We start from the raw sequence: 23018 nt of genomic DNA on the forward strand, positions 1-23018 counted from the left end.
CTCCCACCTCCTCCCAGAGGACCCCGCCTCACCACCGCGCTGGCAAGCGTGCAGAGCGGGCCGCCCATTGCTGTATGGCATCCAGATCTTCTTCAGGGGGTTCTGTGTCAATTCCCGTGGGGACGCCATCCCGGGGCCGGGATGAGTCGGACTGCGCCGCTTCCAACCCAGCAGCCGGGCCACCTCGGGCCACCCGAGGTCCCGCCCCTTGGGCCCCGCCCCTCCTCAAGCCGCGACAGCCCATGTCTATCTTTCCGCAGGTCCCGCCCCAGAGTGAGTAGGCTCCGCCCCAGCTGAAAGGAGCCCGGCCTCCGACCACGCATGCCCAACTCACCTACCCGCCCGTTTTGGAACAAGTGGGCCCAGTTCTTCAGGCCAGGATCGAGAATGCGCATGCTCAACTCCGGATTGTACTGGCCCCGCCCCAGTTCAAGGCCCGGATTGTGCAGGCCCGCCCCGGATGCGCAAACTCAGCGCTCCCAACCTGCCCGCGCTGATCTGCATAGGCCCCACCTACGGGCTCCGCCCTGGCGCTGCATCCCTGAGCAGCGGCACGCGTGAATTCTGCTACCTCCTTGCTAGGGAGCCCAGGGCCCGCAGGAGGGAGGGGTTTTCATGCAGTGGGACGAGGCCTACGTGACCCGCACGGCCAGGTTGGTCAGAGCCAGTAGGCCTGCAGGGGCCAGTAGGCCTGCAGTCCCAGCCGTCAACTCCGCTGCGCCCTCCTGCCCCTGCTCGGGGTCCCCCTTGACTGCTCGAGGTCCCCCTTGACTGCTCCGAGCCCCGTTACTCTTCCGCCGTCCATAGGAGCATGCTCAACCACGCTGGAAAAGCTCTTTTACCTCATGGATAGAGACTCAAAACACATTTCAATATTGTTCCTTTTTCTTTGCCTTGGCTGCTGGGAGCAAATGCGTGGGACTTTTTTTTTTTTTTGAGAGGGAGTTTCGCTCCTGTTGCCCAGGCTGGAGTGCAATGGCGCTATCTTGGCTCACTGCAACCTCCGCCTCCCGGGTTCAAGGGATGCTCCTGCCTCAGGTTCCCAAGTAGCTGGGATTACAGGCGCCCACCACCACGCCCTGCTAATTTTTGTATTTTTAGTAGAGGCGGGATTTCACCACGTTGGCCGGGCTGGTCTCGAACTCCTGACCTCAGGTGATACGCCCTCCTCAGCCTTCCAAAGTGCTGGGATTACAGGCGTGAGCCACCGCGCCCGGCGGTGCGTGGCACTTAGTAACCAAGTACTTTGGGTACCCACTAAGCCCTGGGAGTATCTTAATTGTCTTTCCAGAATTTCATTTTTTACAATTTTTTTTTTGTTTTTTAGTATTTTGGTTTTTTTAACTAAAGTTTTACATATTTTTTGAAAATAATATGTTAACATTTTCTCTTCATCAGGAAAATGGGATGTGCACATTGTCTATCTTACAGTATTACAGTATAAATTAAATATGTCAATCTCTAAGAAATTCATTTTAAAATACGTTATGGTTGCCTTTCACTATATTTGTATCTCCCTCTTGTCTTTGAAAATGCACTGGGGACAAGGAACAAGGGAGAGATCCAGAAGTTCGTAAACCCCTGGCTCACTTTCTTGTTTGGCCCCCACCGGACTCCTGCAGTTTCCGGCCTCCTCGGGATCCCCAGCCCCGCCTCTCCAAGCTTTGTACACTCTCTGCCCCAGCCCCCACCAACACGGCTTCAACCTGAGCCACACTGCCCTCTAGCGATGTCATCCACAACACCCCTGGCAGGTGCCCTGCATCCTCAGGTTCTCTCTGCCCAGTGTGTACCCAGCCAGGAGCCAGGTGTTGAGGGCATGGGACTGGCAACAAGACTGGCCTCATGGGCTATAGGTGTAGCACCCCCTCCGATGCCCTCCCTGCCACAGCCCTGCCTTGGATCAGTCCAAGTCCACCCAGCTCTTTAAAGCTTGGCAAGGACCCTTAAGATGACTGACACAGATGTCTTGCCCACTTCATAGGAACTGAAGATTCCGAAGGTCCACATGCTGGAAGCCCATCTGGACCCTCCCCCAAACCAGCTCTAGCTGCTTGCCCTGGGAACACCCTGCCCCAGGCAGGGTCAACAACTTCCTCCTTCCTCATCCTCCTTTTGCAGTATCGACCCGCTTATTCCTCCACCCCAGTCCCAGCAGATCTGAGCACATCCATGGGCGGCTCCTGATGAGCTGGGTGCCCCTCGTGACCTGCTCCCTACTTCTCCAAAGCCACTCATTCTGTTCGTGACACAGCCAGCCCTCTTGTCTTCTGGCCACTGCCAAGGCCATCTTGGGGCCACTGTGGCCTCTGAGACCTCATTACCACATGCCCACACCCTGTCTAACCCACAGCACTCATTGCAAAAGCTATCTCCTCTGATTTCTACAGACACCCAGCACCTCCTCCGGCCTGTCCATTCTCTTCCCAGACCTCCTGGGATGCTAATCAAGGGCTGGGGGTAGAGGACAGCTGGCCTGGGCAGGGGGCCAGGGCTATCTCTGGGAAGGCATCCTCACACCCAGACAGGATGAGCCTGGTTCCCAGGAAATGCAACAGCTCTGCACCTTCCTCTCTTCCCCAGAAAGTCTACCCGTGGCTGACCCAGGCACCCTCCTTCAAGGCCCTATGTCCAGCTGGAAGGCCACAGGTCAACATCAGGAGATGCCTGGGGTTCCTCCCCAAGGCCACGGTCCACATCTGCTCTGAGGATATTCTCCATCTCCCCTCCCATGGCCCTGTTTGTCAGGTGGGAAACTGAGGGTCAGGAAGAGGGAGAAGGGCCCAAGATCACAAAGCGAGTCCACAGTGCAGCATGGACTCAGCTCAACTCCCAGCCTTCCAGACCTTGCCTGCCATACTGCAGTGGAATCGCACAGTCCACCTCCACATGTGTGCTCCCACTCCCCCGTGTCCTCTCCATGGAGATGCTGTCCCAGCGTCTGCTCTCTCAGCATCAGCGGATGCCCGGTAGAATCCCTGGCCCTCATGGCTTTTTCCTCCTCAGTATATCCCAAAGTGAGCCAGCTGTTCTGTCCCAGGCGTGGGAAGTATGCTGGGATGTATGTACATACATGTGTGAACATGTTCTGCTCAGCCTCTGCCCACCATGAACCTGGCTGGCCTGACCCTGGTTGGCTCCCAGGGTGCCCTCTGCACTGACCACTGGACTTCCTCCCAGTGTCCCAGCCTAGAAGCCACGTGGTGGCCAGTTCTCAAAGCTCAAACTCTTCCCAGTCCCTGTATCTACTGGCCAGTCCTGACAGAACTGCCAAACCATCACACACACACACACACACACACACACACACACACACACAGTCTCGCTCCTGTTACCCAGCCTGGAGCACATAGTGCAATCATGGCTCACTGCAGTCTTGAACTCCTGGCCTCAAGCGATCCTCCTGCCTCAACCTCCCAAAGCCCTGGGTTTATAGCCGTTAGCCACCACATCTGGCCCACAAACCACCCTTTACAGCATAAAGACCCAGGGGTTTCAGTGCATGCCACACAGGCCCACACACTGATGCACAAAGAGACACTGGCACAGCTGCACATGCACACACAGATGCACACACACTCACAAGTCCTGCACCCCAGCATGTGCAGAGACAGGCAGGCTGCAGTGGGGCCTGCTGCTCTCTGCTGCCTCCCTTCCCACATATATCTCTCCACCCCCAGCCCTGCTGTCCACTGGGAGGTTCAGGAGTTTCCAGGAATTCCAGCTTCCTCTGGCCATTTCCAGCAAAGGATTGTCCCCTGTGTCTCCCTGGGCCCAGGGCTCACAAGGAGTGTGAGGTTCTGACTTCAGGTTATAGAACCATGTCACCAAGCAGCCTGGGAACCCTGATCTGCACTTCCTCCTTCCAGCCTGCCACAGGGCGTACAGTAGGTGCTTAAGGATTCAGGACCAGCAAGGGCACACAGAAAGGGTTCAGAGAGGTTCATGACCAAACTGAGTACACAGCAGGCGTTCAGAGAAGCTCAGGACTGGCACAGGGCACACAGCAGACACCCTAGAAGTGCTGGTTTAAGGGCTAAAGCCACATCATGTGAAACCCATCCTAAATGAGCCTCTAGAATTCCCCAAACTGGTGTGACCCCAAGAGGAAACCTGGACAAACATGATCCCTTGGAGGCCAGCAAAGAGCAGAGCAGGAGGGCCTGGGCAGCTCCAGCTGGCGGTCCCTCCCCCTGGGCTGGAGGAAGACACTATTTATAGTTCCCCCTTGGCCCAGCCCCCTCTCCCTTGCAGGGCGACAGTTTTCCCCCTCCTTCAGGCCACTGACAGATGAATGCCCCTCAGAGCACCCCTAAACCAGGAGAGACCCCCCAACACTCTCGCACCCCTCCAGCACCACCCTGACTTCATCCAGGTCTTTCCCTAACCCCCCACTCTCCCCACGCTGTCCCGTGCCTACCCCGCCTGCTGCTCCCCGGCCCCAGGTCGGTCAGGGAGCTGCCTCCTAACGAGCCTCTGTCCATCCTGCAACCAAACTGGCCAGGGCCACTGCCCACTGCAGCGCCAGAGTGGGGTCACCCCGCCTAGCACTCTGAAGAGAGAGAAGCGACTCCTGCGGCTCCTGCAGCCCCGCCTCCCCAGCCCGCCCTAGGCCCGCCCCCACAGGGCTGCTTACAAATGTGAGGGCAGCGCCAGTGCCCCCACTCCAGTCAGCCGGCCACGCTCTGGCCAGTACAGTCTCCCTCTCCCGCCAGAGCTGCCCATGCCACCCAGCGTCTGCCTTCATGTCCACCTAGAGTTGTCTGCACAGCCCAGACTGCCTGCCCCCTCTGCGGGCAAGCCCGTCCACACTGCCCGGAAAGTCGGTTCTGTCTCTGGCCCAGCAATGGAGTTGGGCTGTGAAATTAGGCAAAACCTAGTCCTTCCAAACCGAGGGACCAGGTCAGTTAACCGGGGAGCTAGGGAGGAAGGCAGAGAAGCCAGGTATGACTCACCCACCATGTGTCGCAGCCTGGGTGCACACCACTGGGATTCTCGCGCATCTCATCCTTCAGTCGCTTTGTGTTTATTGAGCACCTCCTGCTGCAGGACCTCCATGTCTGCTACACACACAATGCTCACAGGCTTGCTGGTGTAGCTTTGCTTTACAGATAAGGAAACCGAGGCTCGGAAAGGTGAACACCTTTGCCCAGGACAGTCCGTGCATGAAGTGGGACAGAGTTTGGTTGGAGCTCCGGCAGCCTGAGCCCTGTCTCCTGTGAGCCCTGCGTGTCCCTGGGTCGAGGCTGGGGATGCAGGGGTACGTGGGGAGGACAGGGCCTGGCCAGGAGATGTTCTTGCCTCATGCAGGTTTGGGGGACAAGCACCCACTCCTCTCAGACCCCTCACGTACCTTTACCCTGCTCACACACAGTCACAGCTGTCAGAGACTCAGCCACACACGCACATATGCGCCCATAAGACAAGGCTGCCATGGTCACAGGCTTCTTGTGTTCAGGCCTTTGTGCCTGGAGACACCCCTCACAGCCCCGTCCATCTGGGGCAGGTGCTGCCTCATGGGGCACAGAGCAAGCAAGTGACCCTCAGCCAGCATTTCTCTGTGTGGTGGCCTATGGGATGACAGACCTGTGGGCCTCAGAGGGACTGGTCGGAGGCAGTGTTGAGCTCTCGTGTTGAGGCTCCTGAAAGTAACATGATGATGACTGCATGTGGTGGTGTCCAGGTGTTCTGTGACTATGGGGCACCCAGACATAGCAAGACTCGCCACAGCAGTGACCTTACGTGGCAGCATCCAAGCTGTCCGGACATATATTAGGTCTGTGGGGCACACAGGCATGGCAAGACTCCATGTGGCAGTGACCCAACTTAGCAATGTCCAATGTCCAGGCTGTCCAGACACACTGTGACTCTGTGGGGCACTCAGATCTGATATGACCTGCATGGCAGTGGCTCCATGTGGCAGTGTCCAGACACTATATGCCCAGATGTGGCAGCATCCATCCAGCTGTGTGGCTGCCCTCCAGGTCTTCCCATCCAGGGTGGCCCTATCACTGTGACCCCCTCTCTCAGGCTCAGTGGCGGCCGACACGGGCCAGGATGCGGGCGTTGGTGGTGGCCTGCTCCCTGGCAGCCCTGGCCCGGGCTTGCTCCAGTAAGATCTGCAAGAGGCCGATGGGGACATCCAGCGATAGGACAATGCGCGAGCCAGGGTGGCGGGTGGGGCTGCGGTGGCTCTGGGCAGCCCACAGCCATGTGGGAGCAGCTGAGGGGCTCTGTGAGGCCGCAGGTCGGGGAGTGGCCTGGGGAGAATTCTGAGGGCAGAGCTGGAAGGTTGGGGATAGGGGTCACTGGGACAACCAGGACTCTGCCCAACATCAGGACCATCAGCAACAGCAGAGCACACCTGGTCATCGTGAGGTCAGGCTGCAAGGAGAAAATGGGCTCAGGGCAGGGGCTCTGGTCAACTGGGGTCCATGGACAGAGACAGATGGCAAGGGCAGAGTGACAGAGTGGGGGATGGAGAGAGAGGAAGACACCGAGAAAGGGGTTAGAGAGACCAGGCCAGGCCAGAGACAGAGAAGGGGAGACAAGAGGAGCGCCAGAATGAGACAAAGAGGCAGAAAGCAAGACAGAAAAAAAGAAACAAAGAAATCCAGAGACAGAGAGACAGCAAGAGAGGGAGATGAAGGAGATGGAGGCAGAGCAAAATGGAGACTAGAAGAAAAAGACAGACAGAAACCATCCCAGAGACAGACAGCATGATGGAAAGAAAGATTCAGACAGAAACACAGAGTCCACAGGAGGGCAGGCGGTTCTCAGCAGGAGAGCTTGCAGCTGATCCAGGAAACAGAAGGGCAGGAATCGGATCTCAGAGGCAGAAAAGCAGCCAGAGATCCCAGAGCCCCCTGGGTCCAAGCCCTCCACAAAGCCAAACCCCACATCCACTCAACCTCCAAGACCCTTCCCATCCCGACCCAACCCAGTCCTACCGCCACCAGCTGCTTCTGGGGTAAGGTAGGCTGCTGTGGCTGCCTGGGGCTGGGGCCAGGCACTGCTGTCCTGTAGTCTGGCCCTCTACCCCGCTTCAGGGCCCATTTATCTCCCTCAGCCCCCTGGGGTGGGAGCTGGGACATGCTTCCTGGCATGAGGCAGCCCCCCACCTATGACTCATCCCTCCCAGGGGGCAGTGGAGACATGTCCTTAGCCCCCACCCTATCTACTCTTTTCCGGGGACAAGTTGGGGACTGAGAATCACAAGACAGTGACCAGGACTGGGCAGAGGGACTCTGTACCCATGCAGAATAATACCAACCCCCCAAGGAAAACCTTCCCCCTTGACACCCCCCATCTTCCCAAACAGTCACAACAGGAGCCTTTTAAAACAGCAGCTTTAATGCCCCCCAGAATCAGCACCATGTCATCACAGGCTTGGGTCAAGGGGCGGGTCAGACGCCAGTCACATCCGCTCACTGCCCACAGCCACCCCCCACAGTGAGTCATCTGCCAGGGTGGCAGGAGCCACAATGGGGGTTTGTCCACAGGGGGGAAGGCTAGACCCACGGGACCAAGTCACTGAAATAACGGACGTGCACACGCACGCTCACGTGCACACAAGCCTCTAGCACCAAGGGGAGGGACAGTGGGGTTCTGCTGAGACCCCGACTTCTCCAGGGGACGCTGAATCTCAGCTCATTATCTGGGCCTCAGTCCTGGGCAGTACCTGGTGAGGACAGGTTAGAAACGGTCGTCAGCCATCTGACCTTCCCCGGAGAAGCTCAGGCAGAGGCACCCAAGGGGAGGGAACGGAGGCTACAACAGGAAGTGGGGGCTCTGACCTCAGAGGGGTCCAGACGTAGGTCTTTAAAGGAGGGAACATGGAAGGGGACCCTACTGGGGGCTCCATGGCTGGGGCTTTATATTCAGCTCTTTGGTCTGGGCGTCTGCCCCAGGTCCCCTACTGTGAGGGGGCGTCTCCTCCAGGACCCTGACCTGGAACCCTGGCCCAAGGACTCCTCCCCCAGAACCCGATCCAGGCAGGCTCAGTGCCCAGTTCCCCACTGTGGGGGCTCAGCCCATACCTGTCCCCTGGCTCTGGACCACCCGGGGTGGGCAGCGGCGCTCGCAGGCCTCACGGGTCCCAAAACGGTTGGCATTCCCTCCACAGCCGCCATAGACAAAAGGGTGACAGGCCTCTGTGCCGCCTGTCACAGCCCGATGGTACCAGCGCAGGGTGTAGGCAGTGCAGGAGCCCTCATCCAGTGGCAGGGAACAGGGGTCTGGGCCAATGGGGTCAAGTCAGCAGGGTTTGTGGGAATCAGAGAGGGTTGAAAGGTCAGGGGGAGGTCAGCAGGGCTCAGCTCTGACTGCCCCTCCCCAGACCCCGCTGGGCGCAGCCCCCCATTCTCACCATCACTATCCCAAGGGGCTTCAGGGTCCTGGTACTCCTCCACGGAATACTCGGAGTATTCAGAGTACTCATCATCCTCAGGGGGTACCCGCTCTGCAGGTAGGGCAGGGTGTGCTGGGAGCAGTGGCTGCTGGCCCCGGGGCAAGGTGGGCAGCACTGATTTCCACTGTGTGCACACAGTGCCCATGCGTGTGCCCTGCATGCAGACCCTATGTGCTTGGCGTGTGCCCTGCATTCATGGACACCCATGTGCGTGTCTCGGCCCCACCCATAGCTGCCCCACGGGTTCAGCTGTCCTCACCTTCCTCCTCTGCATGAGAGACGCGGAGCACAGGCACAGCACGGAGCTGGGAGCCGGCAGTGTCTGCAGCATAACTAGGGAGGGGTCCTGGAGCCAAGAGCAGGGGCCTCAGGGCCCTGAAGTCACCATGGGCAGCCATCCCAGCCAACCCCCCTGAGAGGACCCCAGTTGATAGGCAGGGCAGGGCCTGGGGTGAAGAAAGTTCTGGGAGTAGAAAACTACTCACGTGATCCAGATGCGATGAACTGGCCCTGGCAGGCTAGAGGGGGCAGAGAGGGATAGAGAGACAATGACAGAGAGAAGGATGGGAAGATGGAGAGACAGACAGAGACACACATGCAGAGGGGTAGAGATACACAAAGAGATAGCAGGAGAGGGTAACAGGAGAGAGAGGAAGAGAGAGGGTGGGAGGTAGATAGAGAGATGGAAAAAGAGAAGAAGGCAGAGAGAGGGAAGTTGGGAACAGGCCAACAAAAGGCAAGAGACAGAAGCAGGCCAGACACAGAAACAGGCAGGTGGTGCAGACAGAGACAGGAAGAGACAGCTTCACTCTGATGCCCCTCCCACCGGGTCCAGGTCAGGCCCAAGGGGACCAGCTCTGCTCCCACCATCATCCCGCTCCCCACACAGCCAAGCTGGACATCTGAGAACACTGCATGGCAATCCTCATCTGCCTGTGTGTCTCCCTCCACTGAGGACACATGTCATGTGTCAGTCCTGCAGCACATGTGTCCTTCTGTGTATCCATCCATCCCCCCATCTTCTTGACTGCTTGCCCTGTAAGTTCTAGGGGCCTGCCTGCCCTTGCCTAGGGTGCTGGGGTGGAGTGGGAGACTGCGGGCTGGGCACCACTCACCACAGTGCTGACTCATCTCTTGGCGCACAAAGCCCCGGATGTCATCCTCCTGGGAGCAGAAGACCACGGGGACCATAAAGAACCCATGGCCCACAGGAAGGACATAGGGCACATAATGCAGGGACTATGGTGAGACTGCATGGAGCCAGGGCCCAGGGGTCAGGGTGCTGGGTGAGGGAGGTAGGGCCCCAGCCCACCCAGGCCCACCCAGGCCCTCCCAGGCCCATCCAGGCCCACACTCACTGTCAGTGCAGCTTCTCCCTTCTCGCCTCGAGGACCGGCAGGCCCTGGTCGCCCCTATGTGCAACAGATGGGACCAGGCTGTGACCTCTGATCTCAGGGACAACAGAAGTCACCCCGATCTCTGACCCAAGCCTGGGAATCCCTACTCACCTGCTCCCCTCTCTCGCCAGGAGCTCCAGGGGCCCCAGGAGCCCCAACCACTCTCTCTCCAGGGGGACCTCGCTCACCCTGTCAGACACAGGGACCAAGTGAGCAGGGTCAGAGGCAGTGGGGATCAGGAGTCAGGCAGGTTGGGGGCCACAGCTTCAGAGGTTGGGGCAGGCAGGCTGGAGGATGGTTATGAGGTTGGAAGGGTAGGGAAGGTTCAGGGATCAGGAGTCAGAGCTGGGTCCCCTTACCTTCTGGCCCTGAAGTCCTTCGGGGCCTCTGGGACCAACACTGCCAGGTGGCCCTGGGGGACCAGCAGAGCCATCATTTCCACTGGGGCCTGGGAAGCCCCCAATTCCTGGGGTTCCCTGGGGAGATATAGGACAGAGTCAGTAATCAGAGGCCCCAAAGATGGACCCTCTCCCAAAGGGCACGCTCCCCTCAATTCACCATGACCATGGCTTCAACTCACCCGCTCCCCTTTCTCGCCCCGGTCACCCTTGGGGCCTGGCTGCCCGTCAAAGCCTCGGTCACCCTGGGAACAGAAGAAGCATGAGAGACCTTCTGCCCTGACCTCCCTCAGCTCTGGAACCTCCCTGAACTCCCATGAGCTCCCTGGCCTAATGCCCAAACCTTCTGTAACCCAAGCACCTGTGAGCCAACCAGATGTGATCCCCATGACTCCAACTCCACTATAGCCCCCTGCCCTGATGCACATGCCCCCTCCACCTCCCATGCTTTCATCCTAACTCCACTGTGACCCCAGCCCACCTTGACACCTCAAGACCAGCCCCACTTCAGCCCCCAAAGTCCCAACCCTCCACAGTCTTCCTTGTCCCTACACCCCCATGACCCGACCATGAGCTTCCCTGCCCCATCCTGACTCCCTGTCATGTCCACTGTCCACAGACCCTGTACCTTGGGACCGATCAGGCCCTCCTTGCCAGGGGCCCCTGACTGGCCCGGCACACCAGGCTCCCCCTGGAGAAAAAAAGACATGAACTTGGCCCCTGTCCACCCGTGGCCCCCTCATTCTGAGCGTGCCCACACTCACCATCTCTCCTTTTTGTCCTGCCAGCCCGGGGCGGCCTGGGGGACCAGCTTCTCCCTGCAGGCATCAGGCAGTGGGGTGAGCCTTAGGCCCCAGGCCACGTAGCCCCCCAGCCCCCATCCCCTCTGTACCTTGTCTCCCTTCTCTCCATCAAGGCCACAGGCTCCCTTCACTCCCCGTTCACCCTGAGGGAGAAAAGCAGATGAAGAAGTGATTCCCAGATACCTCACTCTGTGACCCCCTTCACCCTGAAACCAACTCTCCAAACAGGCCTCAGCTACTCCAACCTCTGACCCAGTGCCCTAATATCTGACCCCAGGTCCCTCACCCTTCAACATTAGGCCTTCCTGACCAGAAAAAAACCAATCTTGTTTCTTTCCTACCTTGAGGCCCCGGGGACCCATGAAGCCAACATCTCCTTTTTCTCCTCGGATACCAGGCACTCCATCCTTTCCTGGGGATCCCTAGCAGGGAGAGGGTCCATGTGAGGTCAGAGGAGGTCAGTGAGGGACCAAAGAGAATCGCCCTGGATAGTGGGTAGGGAACACCATGGGGTGGGAGTCACCTCTGGAGGCCAGAGCCACTGGGGCTTGCCATGGGGACAAGGGTCACCATAGGCAGGGGACACCATCATAGGCGGCTACTGTGGAGGTGGGGGACCCTGGGTGACATGAGGACACCATGAGAGCACTGGGTCACTGTAAGGTCAAAAGCTACCACACTGGTGGGACCACCATGGTGACGGGGGCCCTCTGGGGACAGGGGGCCCCTGTGGGAGCAGGGGCATCTTACCGGGTCACCAGGGATCCCTGCTGCACCAGGTTGACCCTGTGAGAAACACAGATGGGGGAGCCCTTCAGTGGGACTGTCCCCAACACTGGCCCATCCGCTGCATGTGTGGACACTCAGATGCTCAGCGGCCGGGGCCCAGGCCACACACAGATCCCGGGTGAACACACATGGGGCCGGCAGCAAGGGAGCCAGAACCCCCAGCACTCAGAGGACCCCCAGGATATGTGTGTGTGTGATGCTGGCTCTGGACCTGGGCCTGGGCCTGGGGCAGGACTTGCCTGGGGTCCCGGGAGTCCACGCAGTCCTGGCAACCCGGCTGAGCCCTTGTCACCAGGCTCTCCCTTGCTGCCCTGTGGGAGTGACCAGGAGAGGGATTCAGTCAGGACCAGATCAGGCTGGGGGCTTAGAATACAACGAGCCCGCCAGCTGGGGCAGAGCTCGAGTCACTCCTGAATGGCCCTAGCAGCACGCCCTCCCAGCCTGTGCCATAGCGGGTGGAACTGGGGGCTGTAGTCCACAGACTGGCTCATTTCTCACCCCAAGGACTCCAGACCCTTGCCCCGCCCTCTTATCACTGGGTTCCTCATCCCATCTGAAGCACCTTCAGATGGGGACACCCAAGGAGCCCCTTTCCTGTCCCTATAGGGCCCCTTCATAGGGCCAGTCCACAGACCTCTCCTAACCTCACACCAAGGCCTTGAGCCCTCCCTAGAGCCCCTCCTCTCAGCCACTCCATAGTCAGTCACAGAACCCCTTCCCCCTGAACCCCAGAAAGCCTCCTCCTGTCCTCCCCTCCTGCCCTCACAGATGCTGTGGAACCACCACAGCCACAGGACCCCACAGAGAGTACACCACTCTCTTCCCTGTACCTTGTCACCAGGGTCCCCATTGTCTCCCCGAGGTCCTTTGTCACCATCCAAGCCCCGAGGCCCTCGTTCACCCTGGGTTGGTTTGGGTAAGAAGTCACAGTAAGGGGCTGAAGGTCCCTCACCCTCTGGGGGTTTGAGCTCTCAGATGCCCTGGGCCAGCCCCACGGGGTCCCTCTCGCACCCAGGGGAGACCCAGTCTGCACGTGGGCCCACTCACCATGTCCCCCTTGGCACCCCGTGGCCCTGGAGGCCCCAGGATCACGGCCGAGTCTCCCTGAGGGGGCAGGGAGGAATCAGAGGAGTCGGGAGCACCCTGGCCCCTGCCCTGCCCTCCCCATGCCCACACTCACCTTGTCACCCTTTAGTCCTGCACTCCCAACATCACCCTATTGGGCAAAAGAGTGTGAGTCCTGCCCAAACTGGGGAGGCCCCGTGCCTGAATTCTAATATCATACAAGATCCACTCACCCACCCCACTCATGCCAGGACCTTCCCCATGTTCCTACCTTCTCCCCACGCTCTCCCCTGCTGCCAGGGGGCCCCTGTGTGGGAGAAGGTGACCGTGAGCTACAGGAACCAGGGCAGTGGAGGACGGAGGAGGATCAGGGGGAGGAGGGAAACAGTGGGGACCAGACAAAGGGGACAGGGGTAGACGAGGAGGGCCAGAGGGCTAGGGAGGATGGCAGAGAGTCCTGGGGTACAAAGGGCACAGGCAGGGGACTGAAGTCACAGCACTGTCACTTTCCCCAGCGGGACCCACCGTGAGTCCTCGGGGTCCCTCCTGGCCGGGGTGGCCATCTTCACCCTGGATGGTGACATTAGGTTCATTGACTCAGAAGTTGGAAATCAGAGGCAAGAGCTGGGATGAAGGGAGTTCGGCTGTGGAGTAGGACATACGTACCCGGATGCCTGGCTCCCCACGCTCGCCTCGGGGCCCAGGCAGCCCTGCTCCAGGGTCTCCCTGGAGACCAACAGGACACCGGGGATCAGTGAGGGGAATCAGTGGGGGACGCAGGGTCATGGGAGGTCAGTGGAGGCTGGAGGGGGTGACGAGGGCACAAGAGAGAGTCAGCAGCACTTGTCCCACCTACCTTGTCTCCTTTGAGTCCAGAGGCCCCAGGTGGTCCCTGTAGGTCAGAGTGAGGTGAGGGTCCTGTGGCTCTCAAAGCGCCTCCCCCAACACCCCACAGTGTGGCCCGGCCCCCATCCTAAGTCCTCACGAGGACAGGAAATCAAACACGTGGGGCTTTAGGGCACCTCTACTCACCACTGACCCCGGTGGTCCAGGTGGCCCCAGGGGGCCTGGGATTCCTTCTCTCCCTGGGGGGCCTGCCAGACCCTACCAGAAAAATGGGGCAAGAGAGGCAGAGAGTGACTTGGGAACCCTCCTACCCTCTGCCCCCTCAAGACTGGGAACCCCCAAGGCAGGGCCCCCTCCTCACCCACCATGGATTCACCATGCCCCTACATGCTGTTCCCAGCCCCTCACCCGCTCTCCACTAGGGCCTGGCTGACCCATCTCTCCTCGAGGGCCTGTCTGACCCGGGAACCCAACAACACCAGGAGCACCGGGGGGGCCAGGGAGGCCCAGATCTCCCTGAAATAAAAACAGCAAAGGGAGGGAATGGTCAATGCAGGACCCCTCCCAGGACTCTCATCAGAACTCCCTCTTCCTCCTACCTCCAGTGGCTGCCCGGCCTGCTGCCCCCACAACTGGTGATGGGGCATTGACTTACCTTCACACCTGGAGGGCCAGGAGGCCCAGGGGAGCCCGGGACCCCGACTCCTGGGTCACCCTTTGAGGAAAAGAGGCATCGGATCAAGCTCAGGGAGTCTCACGACCAGGACCCCAGCAGGGACCCTTCTGGGTACACATACCTTGAAACCTTTGGGTCCTGGAGCCCCTTTCTGACCCTAAGAAAACCCAGCAAACAGCATTTGAGAGGGTAGGAACATGAGCACAGAGTTCAGACACGGGCCGAAAATATTCCCAGGGGAGCTCTGATGTGACCATGAACACACGGGAACTCAGACATGCGACCAAGAATTGGCTCACAGGAGCTCAGACACGACCATGGCCTATCTCAGGACAGCACAGACAGAGGGACGCTCAGATACGACCACAGACAGCTGGGAGTTCAGGCATGGCACAGGCACATGGAGCCCACACGCGAGTGCAGACATCTGGCTCCACAGACGTGAGTGCGGACACACGGGCGCTCAGAGGGGAACCCCAACACGTCCACTCCCGGGTAGAGCAGGCGTGGCCACAGGCTGAACGCTGGCAGCCAGGGGCAGGGGAAAGGAGGATTGTAAACACAGGACCAAGGAGAGGTTCACAAGAACTCAGGTGTGTCCTGGGATCTGGGAGATCAGACCAGAGCACACGTGTGCCCAGATGTGGTGAGGAACAGACCAAGGACGGGCACACAGAAGCCAAGACAGGGCCCCCAGAGCTCAGAGTGTGGAAGCCGACAGTGTGTGGCTCCCTGTGATCCAGAGAGCAGGCTCCTGGATGTTGGGACATGCAGCCCGACTCAGGGGCTCAGACATGTGCCCAGGCCCAAGAGTGGCCCCTTATGCCCGCCATCACACTCCTCACGCCAGGCTCGCCCTTGCCTAGGCCCCGGACTCACATCTTCCCCAGGGTCTCCGGGCTCCCCTGCACGGCCAGCTTCACCCTGCACAGAATGGCCGGTGAGGGGTGTCTGGACTGAGCCTTCTCTGCTCAGTACTCAGGCCCCAGGGCCAGCCCACCTCACCTTCTCGCCTCGCGGCCCTGGCAGTCCTCGGTCACCTTTGGCTCCCTGTTGACAGAGGTCAGGAGGCAACACAGGCATCAGTCACAGAAAGATGAGACTCCAGAGGGAGGCATGGGGCCAGAGCTTAAATATGCGGTCTACTATGAAAGCTGAGGGTCACGAGGGTGGGTAAACTATGGGTCAAAGGTCAGAAGTTAGGCCACTGGAGAGACAGGACCCCCAGATCTTCTGCTGTCAGAAGTTCCCTACTTACCGGCTCACCCACCAGGTCTCCAGCAAGGCCTCCAGGGGCTCCCTGGTAAGGGGGAGAGGTCAGTGGGATTCCTTGGCCCCCACCAGTTGACCCCCCTTCACTGGCAGCCCCACACACACTCACCTTCTCTCCCTTTGCTCCAGGGAGCCCGACCACAGCCTGTGGGGAATGCTAGTGAGTTTCCTCCTCCTCCCCCGCCCCCACCCTGCCACCCCCATGGCATTTGGAAACAGGCTTGTGGGTGAGGCAGAGGAGTTGCTGCAGGGGGTGGAAGTCAGGGTCAAAGATCACCTGTCCAGGGGCCCCCGTGGGGCCAGGTTCTCCTTTAGGTCCGACAGGGCCGGGCAGACCTGGTGACCCCTATGGCAGAGCAGCGTGAGGATCTCAGTGCCTCTCCACCACCACCCCTGCTGCCCCACTCCTCATATTTCAGGCCCACAGCTGGGCACCACACCCTAGCAAGCTGCCCCCAGAACACATACTGGCACACCAGGGCTCCCTCTGTCTCCATCTTTTCCACTGGCACCATCTCGACCTGGGGCTCCCGGCTTCCCTGTCTCCCCCTGAGAGGGAAGAGCTCTGTCAGGGCTGCCTGTCGACCCTTGACCCCTGGAGCCCAACCCTTGACCCCCAGAACTCACCACTTGTCCAGGCAAACCTGGAGACCCCTGTGGACCCTAAGGGAGAAGAAGTCGGATGTCAGGGTGACAATGGACACAGGAGGACATGAGAGAACATGGGCCCCAAGGAGTGAAAACACGGTGTCCCTACAGGGGCCACAGGGACTCACTCACCACAAGGCCTGAAGGGCCGGGGGGTCCAGGAAGTCCCACAGCTCCAGTAGGTCCAGTCAGGCCCTGGAGGAAGAGAAAGTTCAGGGCAGTGCCAACCCCACCCATCTCCCTATGACCCTAACCTGTGAGCTAGGCCACTCACCCGTCCTGGAGGTCCTGTCTCTCCAGGCTCCCCCTGCAAACAACCCAGAGACTGCATGAGCAGAGCCCGCGTGGCCAGGGCTCCTGGAGCTCAGCCTCATTGCAGGAGATGACAGCCCAGGAGGTTGGCGTACACTACCCCAGGCATGGACACATCTTGAAGGAGCCTCCTCCTCCCATCCACACACCTAGACTCACCTTCAGGCCAGAAGGTCCTTGGGGTCCTGCAGGGCCAGCAAGACCCTAGAGAAAAGGGTCAAGGGCAGGGAACAGGGCTCAGGGATTAACACAGAGAAGGCCTGGCTCATCAGCTGTGGTCAATGCCTATCCCAGCCCTTCCAGACCCTCACCAGGCAGTGTTCCCTGGTCACTCACCGGGGCACCAGGTGGTCCAGGGTCTCCATGACCACCCTGTTGTGGCGAAAAAGAGTCTGATGAGGGGGAGTTAGCCTCACCCCACCAAGGAAACTGAGGCAGTACTGCTCACTGGGGCAGGGCACAGGATGGGGGCAAGACAGGTGAAGATTCTTGGGTACTCACCACTGGGCCAGGGGGACCTCTTGGACCCTGCAGACCCTACATAGAGAGGGCACTGATGAGCCTCAATCTGGGCCTCACTTGGGCCTGTTCCCAACCTCTGGGGGCTTTTTCCTTGGGGGTCAATTTCCATACCTCACCCTTTCCAGTCACAGATAATACCTACCCATGGACTGCCTCTCACAGATAGCACACACGGGCCTGCACACACACATCCACATACAACCACACACAGGCACACACAGACAGGCACACACAGACACAGGCACACACAAGCAGGCACACACAGAGAGGCACACAGACACAGGTACACACAAACACACACACACAGACATGCACACACACAGCAGCAGCAGCACCTAGCGGAGGGTCCGGAGCCTGGGGCCAGGTGCTTCAGCCACCACTCACCGGCTTCCCTTCAGGCCCAGCCACACCACGCTCTCCTGGTAGACCCTGCAGAGAACAGGTTTAAGGCCTTAGTTTCCCAGTTCCAACTTCCCCTCCACCCACCATCCCCCTAGACAGAGTCAGGACCCAGACAGTCCCAGGCAGTACAGACCCCAGCCCTGCACACAGGACAATACATGTGAGAGCCACCTTCTTGCACATGTGTGGCTGTTGGGCAAGGACTTACCGGGTTGCCATCCTGACCCCTTGGTCCAGGCTCTCCCCGGTCTCCTTTGATGCCTGGCACACCCTGAAGGCAGAGTGTCGTGCCCTGAGCCCCCAGTCCCTGCCACGTGCCCAGGTACATATGCACACCACCTCTAGTGTGCCCCCAGAAAGGAGGGGGACTCTATGGAAGGGTGGAGAGAGGCCTCACCCTGTCTCCTTTGGGACCTTGGTCACCATCGCTGCCCGGCTCCCCCTGTGGGGATGAGATGTCAAGTCAGTCCCTAGTGCCATGGCAGAGGGTGGCCCCGAGCTGATTCCACACACTGACCTTAGCACCCTTGAGTCCAGGGGGTCCCTGTTCTCCAGAGAGTCCAGGACCTGGCTCATCCACAGACACCTACAAACACAAGGTCACAGTGGAGAGATGTCTCTGTCATAGAGGCATGGGGGGGTCATCACAGATCTCAGGATCACAGAGGGTTATAGGGTCAGAAATTCCAGGGTTATGGCACACACTACCATATTTCTGGGGACCAAGCTAAGGGTGGCTTCCTGGTCACTAGTCACAGGACTAAGGCAGGGATGGGGTGATCACCTTGGGGCCAGGGGGTCCGGGGGGCCCAGGGGTTCCAGGGAGGCCAGGAGGGCCATCTCTGCCCTGCAGGAAACAAGAAAATGGGGTGGCAGCCCCAGCACAGCCTCCAGACAGCCTGCCCCACGAAGCCCATTGCAGCCCACCTGTTCTCCACGTTCTCCTTTCTCTCCCCGTTCTCCCTGAAATGCAAATAGCGGGTGAGGGCCAAGCCCATGGGGGGTCCCACCCCTCCCAACCCCTCTTCCCTCACTCTCCTGGCCAGCCCCCAGCCTCACCCTCTCTCCTGGCCTTCCTGCCTCTCCCACACCCCCAGCCCTGCCTGGGAGCCCGGGAATACCAGGCTTTCCAGGCTCCCCGGCAAGGCCGGAAGGTCCGGGGGGGCCCCTCTCCCCAAGGGCCAGACCAGGTGGCCCCTGAGGGCCAGGGTCTCCACGGTCGCCCTTCAGCCCGCGTTCTCCAGGAAAGCCGATGGGGCCCTGCAGGAGTGGAAGAGAGAATGCTGGTGGCTGTACAGATACACCCCCCTCCACGGGGCACAACCCACTGAGCCACTTCTGCTCACCTCCTTGCCTGGGGGGCCCCGTTCGCCTGAGTCCCCCTTGGGGCCTCGACGCCGTTCGGGCACAGGCAGGAAGCTACCAGAGCTCTCATCCCAGGTCTCCACGATCTCCCGCAGGGCAGACGCCTGAGGGACAGCAAGAGGTCAGAGGAGCGGGGTGCGTCGCCGCAGCCCCTATGCCTGTGGGCACCACTAGCCCCAAGGGCCCCCACTTGTCCCTACCCCCAGCCCCTAAACAACCCACCTTGATGCCAGCAGTTTCCAGCAACCGATCCACATTCTGGGGACAAAGTCTGGGTGAAGGGCTGCCCATGACAGAGAAGCTCCTGCCTTCTGCCCCACACGGCCTCAGGAAAGCACCTTCACACCCTTTTCCCTAGGCCTCTTGCCCAGAGCACCCTTTAGCACTTGGTTGAGGCATGGCTGGAGACCCCTGGGAGCCGCTTTCTGGTGTGTCCCCACTGCCCAAGTTCCCTTGAGTGTGGGCTACAAGAACCCCAATGGGGCAGGGCACTGAACACACAGCACAGAACCTATGGAGCCTCATGGCAAGGGGAAGGGGATGGCAAGGTGGCCCCAATGGGCATGCAAAACAGAGTCAAGGGGACATCCCAAGCCTGGCTCACCGGCACGCTTCCAGGCTCTCCTCGCAGGCCACGCTCTCCAGGGAGGCCCTGGAGAGATGAAGACAAACTGCTAGGAACCAGCCTATGGGTGTGCATGTGCACATGTGGGTGCTGTGGCTACCTGGGCATGTGGAAAAGGTGGGGGCCTCACCTGCTCCCCTTTGGATCCAGTCTCCCCACGGTCACCCTGAAAACAAGAATGACCAGGTGGGGAAATGGCTCCCAGCCTGGTCAGCCCCCTCACCACGCCCCCTACCCAACATCCGCACTCACCTTGGGGCCCGCGCCTCCTGGGACACCAGGAAAACCCTGAGATACGGCAGAACACAAAGGGGTCACAAAGGCCCATGGCTTCCCAGGAGGGTTGCCCATTGAAACATCATGGCTTCTAATGCTCTGAAGTCCCAGAATGACCCAGGACACTCACCTGGCCAGGAGGGCCCACTGGCCCTGGGAGGCCTGGAGGCCCCTGGGGTCCAAGGATACCAGGAGCTCCACGCTCACCCTTGGGGCCATCACGACCCTGTGAAGGATGCAGCCAGCATCAGCACCCTGAGACCTCAGAAAAGAGTGGAGTCATATTCCCCCAGGGTCAGGGTCAGGGGTCAGAGGTTGCAGAAAACTCCAATACTCACTTCTCTCCCAGGGGCGCCTGAATCTCCTTTCTCTCCCTAAGGAAGACAAGGATGCTTCAGGCATGGCTCCAAGCAGAGACCAGAGAGACCCCAGGTGGGGGACTTTACCTTCCTCCCGTCTTCTCCAGGGTCCCCAGGTTCTCCCTGTGGGCAGAGGACTCACATCAGCCCAAACATTCACTGGTGTCTGGCTGCAAGACACTACCTTGCTAGATTTCAGATGACTGTGACTGTATTTCTGTGCCTGTAGCTCCATGGTTGTGTGTGTCTTGGAGCATGGCCTGTGGCCGTCTGAGTGAGCTGCTACATGTCTAAGGGTGTGCCTGCATAGGCCTGCTCACCCCAACAGGCAACTGCACACATGTCCTTTGACTCTGGCTCTCTAGAGGTAGCTCCACATTTATGCATCTCTGGGTTGGTGATCGTCCACATGTCCTGGGTGTGTGCATATCCATGTGTGTCTTAGTACATGTACCCATGGGTCTGTGTGTCCTGGTCTGTTTGCACATCTTGGCCCATGTCTGCATATGGGCATGGGCTTATACATGTCTCCAAAGAGCATGGGCTTATACATGCCTTGAGAGCCATGTGTCTTGGCATCTGTCTGCAACTCTTGTGTGTAGCTCAATGTGTATGACCATAAGCGTGTGGGTGACCATATAAAGTCATGGGCCAGCATGTCCTAGCACATGTCACAGGTCAGAGCCATCCATGTGTGTCTCACCATGTCTCAACACAGGTCCACATGCAGTCTTGGGTCCATGTCTTAGCACATGAGTCTGGGTGGAAGTGTCTGGGTATCAACATGTCTCTAAGTGCCCCAAATGTGGCTATACACCAGTGTGTTTGTGCCTGTCGACCTGTCTGTGGCTCTTCACCTGTGCCTATGGCTGTGGGTTATCTGGGCATGTGTCAACCCATCCTGGCATAAATTGGCCCATTCACCTAACTCCCTATGTGTCTGTGAGGCTGCCTGTGTGTGCATATAGAACTATGTTTCCAGGCCTGGCACAATGGCTCACGCCTGTAATCCCAGCACTTTAGGAGGCCAAGGCGGGCTGATCACCTGAGGTCAGTTTGTGATCAGCCTGACCAACATGGAGAAACCCCATCTCTACTAAAAATACAAAATTAGCCAGGCACGGTGGCGCATGCCTGTAATCCCAGCTACTCGGGAGGTTGAGGCAGGAGAATCACTTGAACCCGGGAGTCGAAGGTTGCAGTGAGCTGAGATCGTGCCATTGCACTCCAACCTGGGCAACAAGAGCGAAACTCCATCTCAAAAAAAAAAAAAACTATGTTTCTGGATGCATCTGTATGTCTGGGCCAGGATGCATGTGTCTGCACGTGTGCCTCATGTGTTACTACAGATCTTGGCTGTGTAGGTGTGTTGGCGTTTCTTGGCAGGTTTCACCGCAGCTACCCTGGACACACTCACGTTTTTTCCATTCAGGCCAGGTTTGCCATCCTCGCCTGGCTTTCCCTGTGGGAACAGATCACTGGTTGGATGTCGGGGATCGGGTGAGGGTAGTAAGGGGGAAAAGGGGGTAACATGAAAGTCTGGTCTCACCGGTAATCCAGGGGGACCAGAGGGGCCAGGGAGGCCCTGTTCTCCACGGAGGCCTGGAAGCCCCTGGAAAAAGTCTTTGTTAAGATTTATAGGGCCTCTGAGATATCCCTTGGGGCACACCCCATGGACTAAGAGGACCCCAGAAAGATCTCCCTCCAGGGTAGAGAGCCCCAGGACTGAGAGGTCCCATCGAGATCCCTCAGGCACAGACCCCATGGATGGGGGCCCCTGCTGAGACTCCCAAGGGAAGAACCCCCAGAACTTGGAGGGCCTATGAAGACCCCCAAGGCAAAGAAGGTCAGAAAGGGGGATTCTACTAAAACCTGTCTGCCAGGGACTGAGACCCTCCCAAAGGCAAGGCTGCACCAACCCCCCACCAACTCTCTCAGATGCTGTGACTATGATGATCTGGTCAGAGCTTACGCAGCCCCCTGAGCCCCCTCTGTCCCAGCATCTCCCCTCACTTACGTCTCTCCCTGGGTCCCCGGCTTTGCCTGCAGCACCCTGAGGAGAGACTCAAAGTCAGTTCATCATGGTCATGGGGTCAGGGGCTCTAGTCCCTGTGAGCCTAAGGCCTGCATGGCAAGAACATGCCCCACCCAGGCAGGGCTCTGGGAGAAGACACAGACAACAGGTCTTGCCCCAGAGCTCGTCAAGGCCAAGACCAACCAATGAGGCTGGGGTCTAGGGTCCTCATGTGAAGGGGTAGGGGAAGGGGACAACCAGGCAGGACTACCAAGACTCACATTCGGCCCAGAGGGCCCAGGGGCTCCTGGTTTCCCATCCAGTCCACTCCGGCCATCCAGCCCAGGGGGACCCCGGTCACCCTATGGAAAATAGAGTGGTAAGAGGCCACCAAGGCTGAGGTGGATCTGATAACCCAGGCTCATGTCCTGAGAAACCCCCACACCCTCTCACCTTTTCTCCTGCTGGGCCTCGGACACCTGGGTCCCCCTGGAGGAAACAGGGTCAGATAAGAGGTGAGGGTAAGATGGGGACTTGGCAGACGGGGCAAAGTGCATCACTCACCTGTGGGCCTGGGGGCCCCCGAAGCCCATCAATGCCCTGAGGATAGGGGAGGAAGAAATCAGAGCACGCCCTCCCATGCCTGCACCCCCCAGGACCAATCACACTCACCCTTTCCCCAGGGGCTCCAGGGAGGCCAGGATCGCCCTTGGGCCCTCGAGGACCCTCTTGTCCGCGGTCCCCAGGCTCTCCCTGTGGCAGAGATAAGCTTGCTGAGGAACAGCCTTGAAGCCAAGCCATGCCCAAGGTAGAACCTGCTGGGAGGGGCACTGGGGTCT

The 23018-nt window shown here is 59.3% G+C and overlaps 3 protein-coding genes across 12 annotated transcripts in view; all 3 read right to left on the bottom strand.

Moving 5' to 3' along the window:
* PFKFB4 (6-phosphofructo-2-kinase/fructose-2,6-biphosphatase 4) overlaps positions 1–4575 on the bottom strand; it is a 42540-nt gene extending 37965 nt beyond the window's left edge. For 3 of the 6 annotated variants that reach the window (XM_004034086.5, XM_055382326.2, XM_019023305.4), the window contains exon 1: positions 33–222. In XM_004034086.5, coding sequence (XP_004034134.2) covers positions 33–129 — 97 coding nt within the window. In that variant the 5' untranslated portion in view covers positions 130–222. Of the gene's footprint in view, positions 1–32; positions 225–4420 lie in introns of those variants that run through there. The other 3 variants (XM_055382330.2, XM_055382327.2, XM_055382325.2) reach the window with 2 other exon arrangements.
* A 1457-nt stretch (positions 4576–6032) lies between these two features.
* On the bottom strand, positions 6033–6372 carry UCN2 (urocortin 2). Its single transcript, XM_055382334.2, is given in 2 exon segments — positions 6033–6296; positions 6298–6372. Coding segments are annotated over 2 exon segments (339 nt in total).
* A 960-nt stretch (positions 6373–7332) lies between these two features.
* COL7A1 (collagen type VII alpha 1 chain) overlaps positions 7333–23018 on the bottom strand; it is a 31307-nt gene continuing 15621 nt past the window's right edge. Inside the window, exons 59-119 of one of the 5 annotated variants that reach the window (XM_055382335.2) lie at positions 22852–22932; positions 22744–22779; positions 22633–22668; positions 22461–22541; positions 22183–22218; positions 21715–21777; positions 21583–21627; positions 20253–20288; positions 20145–20180; positions 19937–20032; positions 19783–19818; positions 19661–19696; positions 19510–19557; positions 19128–19163; positions 18887–19009; positions 18600–18800; positions 18468–18503; positions 18325–18387; positions 18058–18126; positions 17938–17982; positions 17749–17811; positions 17523–17567; positions 17118–17153; positions 16953–16988; positions 16776–16820; positions 16579–16611; positions 16437–16499; positions 16284–16319; positions 16125–16205; positions 15934–16002; positions 15766–15801; positions 15643–15684; positions 15390–15434; positions 15264–15308; positions 14506–14541; positions 14364–14423; positions 14117–14224; positions 13895–13966; positions 13719–13754; positions 13529–13588; positions 13388–13432; positions 13134–13169; positions 12978–13013; positions 12845–12901; positions 12628–12699; positions 12037–12108; positions 11759–11794; positions 11350–11430; positions 11098–11151; positions 10970–11023; positions 10834–10896; positions 10388–10450; positions 10167–10283; positions 9919–9996; positions 9769–9822; positions 9526–9574; positions 8896–8928; positions 8670–8756; positions 8369–8461; positions 8040–8237; positions 7333–7681 (exon numbers count right to left, since the gene is read on the bottom strand). In XM_055382335.2, the coding sequence (XP_055238310.2) occupies positions 7665–7681; positions 8040–8237; positions 8369–8461; positions 8670–8756; positions 8896–8928; positions 9526–9574; positions 9769–9822; positions 9919–9996; positions 10167–10283; positions 10388–10450; positions 10834–10896; positions 10970–11023; positions 11098–11151; positions 11350–11430; positions 11759–11794; positions 12037–12108; positions 12628–12699; positions 12845–12901; positions 12978–13013; positions 13134–13169; positions 13388–13432; positions 13529–13588; positions 13719–13754; positions 13895–13966; positions 14117–14224; positions 14364–14423; positions 14506–14541; positions 15264–15308; positions 15390–15434; positions 15643–15684; positions 15766–15801; positions 15934–16002; positions 16125–16205; positions 16284–16319; positions 16437–16499; positions 16579–16611; positions 16776–16820; positions 16953–16988; positions 17118–17153; positions 17523–17567; positions 17749–17811; positions 17938–17982; positions 18058–18126; positions 18325–18387; positions 18468–18503; positions 18600–18800; positions 18887–19009; positions 19128–19163; positions 19510–19557; positions 19661–19696; positions 19783–19818; positions 19937–20032; positions 20145–20180; positions 20253–20288; positions 21583–21627; positions 21715–21777; positions 22183–22218; positions 22461–22541; positions 22633–22668; positions 22744–22779; positions 22852–22932 (3681 nt within the window). In that variant the 3' untranslated portion in view covers positions 7333–7664. Of the gene's footprint in view, positions 7682–8039; positions 8238–8368; positions 8496–8669; positions 8757–8895; positions 8929–9525; positions 9575–9768; positions 9823–9918; positions 9997–10166; positions 10284–10387; positions 10451–10833; positions 10897–10969; positions 11024–11097; positions 11152–11349; positions 11493–11758; positions 11795–12036; positions 12109–12627; positions 12700–12844; positions 12902–12977; positions 13014–13133; positions 13170–13387; positions 13433–13528; positions 13589–13718; positions 13755–13894; positions 13967–14116; positions 14225–14363; positions 14424–14505; positions 14542–15263; positions 15309–15389; positions 15435–15642; positions 15685–15765; positions 15802–15933; positions 16003–16124; positions 16206–16283; positions 16320–16436; positions 16500–16578; positions 16612–16775; positions 16821–16952; positions 16989–17117; positions 17154–17522; positions 17568–17748; positions 17812–17937; positions 17983–18057; positions 18127–18324; positions 18388–18467; positions 18504–18599; positions 18801–18886; positions 19010–19127; positions 19164–19509; positions 19558–19660; positions 19697–19782; positions 19819–19936; positions 20033–20144; positions 20181–20252; positions 20289–21582; positions 21628–21714; positions 21778–22182; positions 22219–22460; positions 22542–22632; positions 22669–22743; positions 22780–22851; positions 22933–23018 lie in introns of those variants that run through there. The other 4 variants (XM_055382337.2, XR_010132812.1, XM_055382339.2 and 1 more) reach the window with 4 other exon arrangements.

This window comes from Gorilla gorilla, chromosome 2 (genome assembly GCF_029281585.2).
Source record: "Gorilla gorilla gorilla isolate KB3781 chromosome 2, NHGRI_mGorGor1-v2.1_pri, whole genome shotgun sequence".
Classification (NCBI taxonomy): Eukaryota; Metazoa; Chordata; class Mammalia; order Primates; family Hominidae; genus Gorilla; species Gorilla gorilla.